General features: G+C 41.4%; 1 protein-coding gene across 1 annotated transcript; it reads left to right on the top strand.

Annotated features, from left to right (window-relative positions):
• The first annotated feature begins 6,987 nt into the window (after positions 1-6,987).
• On the top strand, positions 6,988-10,897 carry LOC139581089 (large ribosomal subunit protein eL42-like). The gene is made up of 5 exons (XM_071410472.1): positions 6,988-7,133; positions 7,819-7,924; positions 8,008-8,075; positions 10,136-10,258; positions 10,814-10,897. Exons 1-5 carry the CDS (start codon positions 7,065-7,067, stop codon positions 10,832-10,834), a joined length of 387 nt encoding a protein of 128 aa, XP_071266573.1. The 5' UTR covers positions 6,988-7,064; the 3' UTR covers positions 10,835-10,897.
• Positions 10,898-11,875: the final 978 nt, after the last annotated feature.

Genomic DNA, 11,875 nt, shown 5'->3' with positions numbered 1-11,875 from the left:
CTGAACATAACGCGCAACCCAAATGGCGTTTTTTTGTTATAAATGTAATATTTATCGAACAAAAAGAACATTTGTTGTGTAACTGGGAGTCTCGTGAGTGCAAACATCCGAAGATTATCAAAGGTAAGCGATTAATTTTATTGCTTTTCTGACTTTCGTGACCATGCTAATTTGGGGTTAGCTGTTCTAGCATTGATTGAAACACTCACAAAAGCTTGGATTTCTTTTGCTGTAAAGCATATTTTCAAAATCTGACACGATAGGTGGATTAACAACAAGCTAAACTGGGTTTTGGTGTATTTCACTTGTGATTGCATGATTATAAATATTTTTAGTAATATTTTGCGCCCTGCAATTCAGCGGTTGTTTAGGAAAATGATCCCGTAAAAGGGATCCGTAGCGCAGAGAAGTTAATGGACATTTTGATGTTCTTGCAAGAGCTTTTTGATCAGGGCCTTAATTTTTCAACATTGAAGGTTTATACTGGGCTCCCGAGTTGCGCAGCGGTCTAATGCACTGCATGTCAGTGCTAGAGGCGTCACTACAGGCAGCCTGGTTTGATTCCAGGCTGTATCACAAGCGGCCGTGATTGGGAGTCCCCACAGGGCGGCGCACAATTGGCCCAGCGTTGTTCGGGTTTGGCCGGTGTATGCCGTCATTGTATATACGAATTTGTTCTTAAGTTAAATAAAGGTTAAATTAAAATAAAAAATGTATTTAAAAAATGGCAGATATCTGGGTGTCTTAAGTAGGGATTACGGCTCTACCCCGGGGTCTCATCCTTCTAAGCAGCTTCTTTCTCATTGGATTGTGGAGGCTATCTCCCTGGCATATGACAGCGAAGGACAAGGGTTGCCTTCCGGTGTGGGTGCTCACTCCACCATGTCACGCCCTGACCATAAAGAGCCCTTGGTTCTCTATGGTGTAGTAGGTCAGGGCGTGACTAGGGGGTGTTCTAGCTCAATATTTCTATGTTGGTGTTTCGTATGGTTCCCAATTAGAGGCAGCTGGTAATCGTAGCCTCTAATTGGGGATCATATTTAGGTAGCCATTTTTCCCACCGGTGTTTGTGTGATATTGTTTGTGTTTAGTTGAATGTGTGCATGTCATGACTTCACGTTTCGTTGTTTCCTTATTGTTTTGTTTGATCCACGGAGATAAAAAATATGTGGAACTATACTCACGCTGCGCCTTGGTTCGCTCATTACGACGATCGTGACAGAATATCCCACCAAGCAAGGACCAAGCAGCGTGTGACGGAGGTAAAGGAGTTTCGGACATGGGAAGAAATTATGGGAGGTTGTGAGACCCTTCCTTGGAAGGAGACACCAAGTAAGGTGGAAGGACAGCGACGATGCCGGGGACCGCAGCCACAGAAACCCCAAGATGAATTTTTTTGGGAGGGGGGCACGAGGGGTGGTCGCCGGAGCAGCGTAGAGTGGAAGAGCGGGTCATCAGTCCGGTGCCATCTGTGCCAGCTCCCCGTACTCACCCTGAAGAGCCAGAGACCGCCAGGGAGGCGATGGAGAAGTTGGGAGAGAGAGAGAGATGAGAGAAATGTTATGTAGGTGTGTTCTGCACGGCATCCAACCTGAAGAGCCTGTCAGCAGTCTGGTGAGTCCTGTGCCAGCTCCTCGCACTCTCCCTGAAGTGCGTGTCACCAGTCCGGTGCCACCTGTGCCGGTTACACGCACCAGGCCTCCAGTGCATCTCCCCAGCCCAGAGTCTATAACGAGACTTTATACAGAGTAAGTGTGCGGGGGTAAAGGTTTGTTAAGGTAATTTGTACATGTAGGTAGGGGTTAAGTGACTATGCATAGATAATAAACAGCGAGTAGCAGCACAAAACAAATGGGGGGGGGGGGGGGGGGGTCAATGTAAATAGTCCGGTGGCCATTTGATTAATTGCACAGCAGTCTTGGGGTAGAAGCTGTTAAGGAGCCTTTTGGTCCTAGACTTGGCGCCCCAGTACCGCTTGCTGTGCGGTAGCAGAGAAAACAGTCTATGACTTGGGTGACTAGAGTCTCTGACAATGTTATGGGCTTTCCTCTGACACCGCCTATTATATATGTCCTGGATGGCAGGAAGCTTGGCCCCAATGATGTACTGTCTTGGGGTGTTTGGACCATGATAGTTCGTTGGTGATGTGGACACCAAGGAACTTGAAACTCTCGACCCACTCTACTACAGCCCCGTCGATGTTAATGGGGCCACGCCTTTTCCTGTAGTCAACGATCAGCTCCTTCGTTTTGCTCACATTGAGGGAGAGGTTGTTGTCCTGGCACCACACTGCCAGTTCTCTGAACTCCTCCCTATAGGCTGTCTCATCGTTGTTGGTGATCAGACCTACAACTGTTGTGTCGTCAGCAAATTTAATGATGGTGGAGTCGTGTTTGGCCACGCAGTCGTGGGTGAACAGGGAGTACAGGAGGGGACTAAGTACACACCCATGAGGGGTCCCATTGTTGAGGATCATTATGGAAGATGTGTTGTTACCTACCCTTACCACCTGGGGGCGACCCGTCAGAAAGTCCAGGATCCAGTTGCAGAGGGAGGTGTTTAGTTCCAGGGTCCTTAGCTTAGTGATGAGCTTCGTGGGCACTATGGTGTTGAACTCTGAGCTGTAGTCAATGAACAGGTGGCTTCTGTAACCCATTTTTTGGAACCGGTGGAACCTGGGTATGCCTGGGCTGCCGTGCGCCTCCTTGTTCGGTAACCTCTGAGCCGGCTTGGGGCGTGATAGTTAAATGTCCCCATAGTATGTCCCCATAGTATGTTATACAGAGTGACCAACTGAAAGGGAATGTACAGTTATGAATATAACTACTGTTCCCTGAAGGAGTGAACAAGGTATAACATATTTTGGCCCTCACCATAAGAGGGTTTGGGCTCGCTGAAGAACGGTTCTGATTTGAGGAAATGGATGCGAGACCCGATATAACAGCTAGGAAAGTGGGGCTTCCGAATGCGGGCTCGGCATCCATTGGCCCATTAGGCGTGATTTCAGTCTTCTTCAGGTGAATATGATTGTCGTTGACTCCCCATAATATATTATACCACGTTCCCTCCTTCAGGGAACAGTAGTTATATTCATAGGCCAAATAACAATTATTTTACTAAGAGTGTAGGGGATTTTTGTTCAGATATTGCTGAAATTGCACAGACCAACTGTTATCAAATTAATATGAAGAAATTAATGTTGAATATCCATTGTGACTGTGAAATGTAAATGTCAAATTGACATAAAGCAGTGTTTGTTTTTTATTTCCAATCATGCCACCGCTATCAAAAATGCATTGGCACTCATTAATTGACAAAATATTGTACATATTGAATTGGGGGAAATGTCTGTAATATGAAAAATATTTTTTTAAATGACAACTACAAGTTCTGTGATATGCATGTGGGTACCATCCAACATACAGTGCCAGTCAAACGTTTAAACACACCTACTCATTCAAGGCTTTTTCATTATTTTTACTATTTTCTACATTGTAAAATAATAGTGAAGACATCAAAACTATGAAAAAACACATATAAAATCATGTTTTGCTTTATTTTGGCCAGGTCGCAGTTGTAAATGAGAACTTGTTCTTAACTTGCCTACCTGGTTAAATAAAGGTGAAATAAAAAATAAATACATATGTAGTAACCAAAAAAGTGTTAAATAAAGGAAAATATACACAATATATCTGGTAATACAAAGAAAAAAACAGATGTTATTTATCATCTTTGAAATGCAAGAGAAAGACCATAATGTATTATTCCAGCCCAGGTGAAATTGAGATTTTGGCCACTAGATGGCAGTAGTTTATGTGCAATGTTTTAGACTGATCCAATGAACCATTGTATTTTCTGTTCAAAATGTTGTATCAAGACTGCCCAAATGTGCCTAATTTGTTTATTAATAACTTTTCATGTTCAAAATTGTGCACTCTCCTCAAACAATAGAATTGTATTCTATCACTGCAATAGGTACTGTAAATTGGACAGTGCAGTTGGATTAACAAGAATTTAAGCTTTCTGCCAATATCAGATATGTCTATGTCCTAGGAAATGTTCTTGTTACTTACAACCTCATGCTAATCGCATTAGCCTACGTTAGCTCAACCATCCCGTGGACGGGACACCGATCCCAAAGAAGTTTTAAAAATAACAATGGACTGTTGTTTCTCTTTGCTTATTTGAGCTGTTCTTGACATAATATGGACTTGGTATTTTACCAAATAGGGCAATCTTCTGTATACCACCCCTATCTTGTCACAACACAACTGATTGGCTGAAACGCATTAAGAAGGAAAGAAATTCCACAAATTCACTTTTAACAAGGCACACCTGTTAATTGAAATGCCTTCCAGGTGACTCCCTCATGAAGCTGGTTGAGCGAATGCAAAGAGTGTGCAAAGCTGTCATCAAGGCAATGCGTGGCTACTTTGAAGAACCTCAAATATAAAATATTATTTGATTTATTTAACACTTTTTTGATTACTACATGATTCCATATGTGTTATTTCATAGTTCTGATGTCTTCACTATTATGCTACAATGTAGAAAATAGTAAAAATAAAGAAAAACCCTTGAATGAGTAGGTGTGTCCAAACTTTTGACTGGTACTGTATATATAAAAGTATGTGGACACCCCTTCAAATTAGTGGATTCAGCTATTTCAGCCACACCACTTCCTGACAGGTGTTTAAAATTGAGCACACAGCCATGCAATCTCCATAGACAAAGATAGGCAGTAGAATGGCCTTACTGAAGAGCTCAGTGGTTTTCAGCGTGGCAACGTCATAGGATGCCACCTTTCAAACAAGTCAGTTTGTCCAATTTCTGCCCTCCTAGAGCTTCCCCGGTCAACTGTAAGTGCTGTTATTGTGAAGTGGAAAAATGTAGGAGCTACAGCGGCTCAGCCACTAAGTGGCACACAAGCTCACAGAACGGGACCGCTGAGTGCTGAAGCGCATAGCAGGTAAACATTGTCTGTCCTCGGTTGAAGTGAGAGATCCAAACTGCCTCTGGTAGCAATGTCAGCACAAGAACTATTGGTCAGGAGCTTCATGAAATGGGTTTCAATGGCCGAGCAGCTGCACACAACCCTAAGATAACAATGCCAATGCCAAGCGTCGGCTGGAGTGGTGTAAAGCTCGCCGCCATTGGACTCCGGAGCGGAAAAGCATTCTCTGGAGTGATGAATCATGCTTCACCATCTGGCAGTCCGGCGGATGAATCTGGAATTGGCGGATGCCAGGAGAATGCTACCTGCCCCAATACATAGTGCCAACTATAAAGTTTGGTGGAGGAGGAACAATGGTCTGGGGCAGTTTTTCATGGTTCGGGCTAGGTCCGACTGCAAGCCAGGCCTAATCGCCCAACATCAGTGCCCGACCTCACTAATGCTCTTGTTGACTGAATGGAAGCAAGTCCCCACAGCAATGTTCCAACATCTAGTGGAAAACCTTCCCAGAAGAGTGGATGCTGTTATAGCAGCAAAGTGGGGGACCAAATCCATGTCCATGATTTTGGAATGAGATGTTCGACGAGCACTTGTCCACATACTTTTGGTCATGTGGTGTACCTTAATAGAAAGTGACTCAAGTAAAAGTCTCCCAGTAAAATATTACTTGAGTAAAAGTCTAAACGGATTTGGGTTTTAAAATAGGCTTAGTTAAGTATCACAAGTAAATGTATAAATAATAAAAAATTCCTTATACTAAGCAAACCAGACCGCACAATTTTACATTTATGGATAGCCAGGGGCACAGTCCAACACTTTGACATAATTTACAAACGAAGCGTTTTTGTTTAGTGAGATCAGAGGCAGTAGGGATGACCAGTGATCGTGTAGTAGGCTATTCTAAATTATTTAATTTGTTTCTGAACAAACTTTGGTAAATGTATTACAATTCATCAGAGGTGTTGCAGCTCCTCCAGAACCCTTCTCGCAGGTTGCAACGAGAGGGGGAGAGATCGTAGAAAGTGAATCTCATTCTAGTTCTGTGAGAGATATAGGCGGGTTTCTCACGCAGCCTTGCTTTGATCTCAAACATAGATTGCAAAATTGCACAAACCCTAAACCCGTCTCGGCTCAACCCGAATCAACTCAGAATATCAGGCCAGGGCTGAAATTCTACTTTTTCACATTAACAAAGAGAATTAACAAAGAGTCAACTCGAATGAACTTTGATCGATTTTATTATAATTTTTACATTGCAAAAAGTTTACATTATTTTTCATGCCACGAGAGGTACTGGATACGGCCAAATCGGTTACGGTGTTGTGCCGAAAACCTCCCGCAGGCCATAACCCCCCCTTCTAATTTCCTTAATTTTGTGGTTAGAGTCAAACACTTTCTATAGAACAAACTTCAGGTCAGGATAGGCAACCGAAATTAATAATACATGTATGTGTGTTATATTAAACATAGAGGTGGGAGTGATATGTTGGTAAGCAATACACATTTCAGAAAAACTTTGGCTGAATTAGTATCCTTACATTTTCAAAGATACTTGTCGAATAAGACATGGGAGAGATGACGAATTTTGGCAAAGAGATTTATTTATAGACTAATACAAAATCAGTAGCGGATTTAAGTACGGGCGACATGGGCAGACACCCATCCCGCGGCATCTTGCCGGGGACGACACCGGGCGCCCCTGGGTGCCAACGCCGACGGGAGGGGTTCGCCCAGGGCGCCGTACAAGCTAGAACAGCCACATACACTTGAAACAAATAGCCAAATCGAAAACTGCAGACAAAAATGCTTTCTGCTACTAAGATCAGTGACATGTAGGCTAAACTGACAACGGAGTGAAGAGCAGAAATCTCAACTAGCAAGACGCAGCAATGAAGAACGCGAAGGGGGGAGAATTCTGTCAAGGGGGAGATTTTCGGCACAACATCGGAACGAAACAGTCCAAAACAGAGAGGTGCCAGATCATGTGCTGTATATTGAGGCTTTGTACCGAAGCCCTACTTCAGTAATATATAGTATTTGGTTCTATTCCACACTCCTAAACACAGGGTGGCAGTGTTCAAAATCAGGACCTATACTTCTGCATCAGCCAATGGTCTTTACGAAGGAGTGCTACCGGCTTCGTTCTTCCTTTTTTCGTCTGGATCAGGCCGTCACAATGGTATGAAACTTCACCATGAATAGGTTTAAAACATCTACTTGAATCTTTGAAATATACATGCACTTGCTACGTTCTAAAGTACCTAATGTGTGAACGCAATAGTTAGGGACACATATAGCCCATTATTAGTGATTGTATCTATATATCCCAATATAGTTGCCTATAACAAAACTCGAGCGAATGATTATTTACATCGATGATATCGCTAGCTACATGAAACATGAAATTGCCCATATTATTGTATTTTTGGCAACACAATTAAGTTGGTATTGCCATTTTAGATGTGCGTCATTGCTAAGTACTTGTTAACGTTTTTAAACGTAGCAAATGTACTATAGGCTGGTCTTCAAGTAGCTAAGTGGTACGCGTTAATCTACGTTACTTTATAGAGCCAGCCGGTCACCAAAGCGATTGTTGGTAGACATGATTATACAACTTTGTGGCAGAAAGTATGCACATGTAACTAGTATTTTGAACAAAAATGCCACATAGATGGGAAAAGGCTCTTGTCTGGGTAGTAGCTCCTTAGGTTAAATGGTAGTGACCGGACCACCATACTGTATATTTGTTGTGAAGCCCAGTGTTCAGTGAATAAATACGAATGCAGAGGTACTGTAAATGACAATGTACCATACTACTGCACTGTCGGTGTACATGTTTCTAAATGAATGTTTGTGTGATTCAGGTGAACGTACCAAAGACGCGCAGGACCTACTGCAAGAAGTGCAAGAGGCACCAGCTTCACAAAGTTACCCAGTACAAGAAGGGAAAGGATTCCCTCTATGCCCAGGGTGAGTTTGTCTCAAAATGAGCATTGGCAGGTAGCATGGGCTGCAATGTGTTCCAAGATAAATAATTGATATCTGTGTTTTAGGTAAGAGGAGATATGACAGAAAGCAGTCTGGTTACGGTGGACAGACCAAGCCTATTTTCCGCAAAAAGGTGAGTTTGCGAAGCTTTGTGTGTACTGGAAACGTTGCCAAAGGGTACCTTATCAGTTAACACTTTTCCTTGAGTAACCCCAACAGTACTGTTGTGTTGTCGTGGACAACCACAAGTGTGGGTCTGTGGCATCCTAACTGTACTTTGGTGGTTACTCAATAAGGTATAAGGTACCCTACAATGTATCCAATAATGTATACTACAAATGTAGACTGTGCCGGCCATTGTCAGCGAGCCTTGGCCTGTAGTGACTTTGTCCTTTCCTAAAGTGTCTGCTAGAGATAATTGAGATGGTTTGAGGCCCTGCTGTTTCTCCTCCATGGCAAGGTTATAGGCAAACCTCAGACAACTTAATGAATGCTTCTGTTTTTTTCTTTACTTTTACACATACACTACCGTTCAAAAGTTTGGAAAGAAAAGCAATTTTTTTGGTACATTTAAAATAACATAAAATTGATCCGAAATACAGTGTAGACATAGTTAATGTTGTAAATGACTATTGTAGCTGGAAATGGCAGATTATTTTTTATTATAATGGAATATCTACATAGGTGTACAAGAGGCCCATTATCAGCAACCATCACTCCTTAATATTTTCCTTTTATTGGCCAGTCTGAGATATGGCTTGTTCTTTGCAACTCTGCCAAGAAGTCGCCTCTTCACTGTTGATGTTGAGACTGGTGTTTTGCGGGTACTATTTAATGAACCTCTTAGTGCGTAAATCCCTCTAGTGGGGATTTTAGACAACATCCGGTGAAATCGGAACACGCCAAATTCAAAATACAAAATCGTAATATTAAACATTCATGAAAATACAAGGGTCCTACATCATTTAATAGCTTAACTTCTTGTTAATCCAGCCGCTTTGTCAGATTTCAAAAAGGCTTTACGGCGAAAGCATATCATGCGATTATCTGAGGACAGCGCCCGCATACAAAAGCATTACAAACATTTTCCAAACAAGCAGAGGCGTCACGAAAGTCAGAAATAGCGATAAAATAAATCACTTACATTTGAAGATCTTCCTCTGTTTGCAATTCCAAGGGTCCCAGCTACATAACAAATGGTCCTTTTGTTCGAAAAACTCCTTCTTTATATCGACAAAAAGTCAGTTTAGTTGGCGCGCTTGATTCAGTAATCCACCTGTTTCCCTCGTTCAAAATGCATACAAATGAATCTCAAAAGTTACCAATAAACAAGTCAAACAACGTTTCTAATCAATCCTCAGGTACGCTAATATGTAAATAAACAATAAAATTTAAGACGGAGAATAGTATGTTCATTACCGGAGATAAATAACGAAGTGTTCTCATCCACGGGCGTCACAATACTACAGCCAAAATGGGAGCCACCTAGAAAAACAACAAACTTTAGCTAATTTTTCAAAAAAACAGGCCTGAAACTCTTTCTAAAGACTTCACATCTAGTAGAACCCCTAGGAACTGCAATCTGGGAGGTATTCCTTTGATTTTCTCATAAACAAGGATTTGGATGGGCAGACATCTCACAGACATTATACACAGACATTATTTTAACAGTTTTGGAAACTTCAGAGTGTTTTCTATCCAATACTAATAATACTAATATGCATATATTAGTATCTGGGACTGAGTAGGAGGCAGTTCACTCTGGGCATGCTATTCATCCAAAAGTGAAAATGCTGCCCCCTATCCCAAACAAGTTAACAATGTCTACACTGTATTTCTGATCAATTTGATGGCATTTTAATGGACAAAAACGTGCTATTCTTTCAAAAACAAGGGCATTTCTAAGTGACTCCAAACTTTTGAACGGTAGTGTACTTATACAGTATTGTCTGAACCTTTTTACAGCTTTTTTAAAAACTGTTTGTGGGTACTACTTTAAGTGTACACTCGCACACTCCCCCTCATGGATTTTAATGGAATGGACACTTCACCAATCCGATGGTTTTAAATGCATGACGGGGAGTGAACGAGTACACATTTAAGGGTAGAGAATCAAAATGCAGCCACTGCCATGTCATGTGTGCATGAATCCTGGATTATTTTCTAAATTTGTTACATGGATTCTCTCCTCAGGCTAAGACTACAAAGAAGATTGTGTTAAGGCTGGAGTGCGTGGAGCCCAACTGCAGGGCCAAGAGAATGGTGCCCATCAAGAGATGCAAACACTTTGAGCTGGGAGGTGACAAGAAGAGAAAGGTAAGCAAGCACAAACTCTCATTCCAACTAAGTACTGAAACACTGCTTTTCCTGGCCTATGTTTATTCTTCTTCCGGAAAGGGTTGTGTATTTGTTCCAGAACCATAAATAGCAACGTATATGGTTTGTGGACGTCTAAATTAAGTTTATTGTTAGTCAGTGACATTTGACACGTGGTTCAGCTATTGATGCACGTCTTTGCTCATTCACTTTACATCGTTCCTCTGTATAAGGTTTAGTAAATTCCAAACATACATGCTTCCTCAGAAGTCTTTGTGGTTAAGATACTGCCTAGAGAGAAATTGGCAATAGCACTCTGAAGGCCTTCACTGGCCAAACGTGTGCTTACTCTGGGATGGTTTGCCTTTTAGATATGCCCTAAAGAATGTTAACAAGTTCTAATTAATTTAGCCTAGATTTGTCAGATTTAAAGATGATTGGATTCGGAAGCAGTGTTTGTATTTTTCATTTTGGAAAGGTGAACGTGAATGATTAATTGTGCTGTTTGAATATCTATGAGCTGCCTTGTAAAACATTTTCATTTTCTCCTTTCAGGGCCAGGTCATCCAGTTCTAGGCTGTGGCTCAATTCGTTGGGTGGACTTTTTTCACTTTTTTCAATAAATGTATTGAAATTGTACCCGCTGCAATCTCTCCTTAACTGTATCTTAGTGGTTAAAATGTGGCAATTAAAGATGGTGTGTATATAGATTAGGGGTAGACCGATATAATTAGGGCCGATTTTAAGTTCTCATAACAATCGGTAATCTGCATTTTTGGATGCCGATTATGGCAGATTACATTGCACTCCACGAGGAGACTGAGTGGTAGGCTGACCACCTGTTACGCGAGTGCAGCAAGGAGCCGCGGTAAGTTGCTAGCTAGCATTAAACTTATCTTATAAAAAAACAATCAATCTTAACATAATCACTAGTTAACTACACATGGTTGATGATATTACTAGTTTTACTAGCTTGTCCTGCGTTGCAAATAATGCGGTGTCTGTTAATTTATCATGATCATTCGACCTCTAATATAGATATGTAATTGGCCATCCAGTGAAATGTTTAGTTGCCATTAGAAACGTACACATTTAATTTGTCACATACATGTCACAATGGCATCAACCGAAGTCTTTAACCACTCCAGAAAACACCAACTAAATAACCTTTCCAAAAGTAGTTACAGCATGTACATTACAGTATATATTCACTCTGGTGAATAACCATGCCTGAATCATATCCTTATGCGCTGTCTTACCCCATCCGAACCCAAGATATTAAGTTAAACAGTTTGTTTTAAAGCTATACAGTCATTTTGATATGGATGGTCAGTCCTTGCGTCCATATCCTGGAATTTTGGGTGATTACATTTCTCTAGCCCATCCCCAAATTTGGCAGGGTGACAATGTTTTGAGATTTGAATTCCAGATTCATATCAAGACACTGTTGTACCAAAGTAAAACATGTTATTTCAATCCGGTAAACTTGTTACAGTACTGCTGTTATTTGATATCTGAACATTCAGGTATTAGCCTGAGGTGTTAGCCAGCCAGCAAATCTCCCTTTTGTGACCAGAACAATTGGAATACAGAACATGGACAATTTACTAACTCATT

This window comes from Salvelinus alpinus, chromosome 7 (genome assembly GCF_045679555.1).
Source record: "Salvelinus alpinus chromosome 7, SLU_Salpinus.1, whole genome shotgun sequence".
In the NCBI taxonomy this organism is placed as follows: Eukaryota; Metazoa; Chordata; class Actinopteri; order Salmoniformes; family Salmonidae; genus Salvelinus; species Salvelinus alpinus.
Note: the sequence above shows the minus strand (reverse complement) of the source record. Positions and strands in the feature narration are given on the sequence as shown.

Bases quoted from the DNA above. Each gene is read 5' to 3' on its own strand.
- LOC139581089 (XM_071410472.1), top strand. From the start codon at position 7,065: ATGGTCTTTACGAAGGAGTGCTACCGGCTTCGTTCTTCCTTTTTTCGT. The intron at 7,925-8,007 runs GTGAGTTTGTCT...TCTGTGTTTTAG, and splicing joins GGATTCCCTCTATGCCCAGG to GTAAGAGGAGATATGACAGA. The intron at 8,076-10,135 runs GTGAGTTTGCGA...TTCTCTCCTCAG, and splicing joins AGCCTATTTTCCGCAAAAAG to GCTAAGACTACAAAGAAGAT.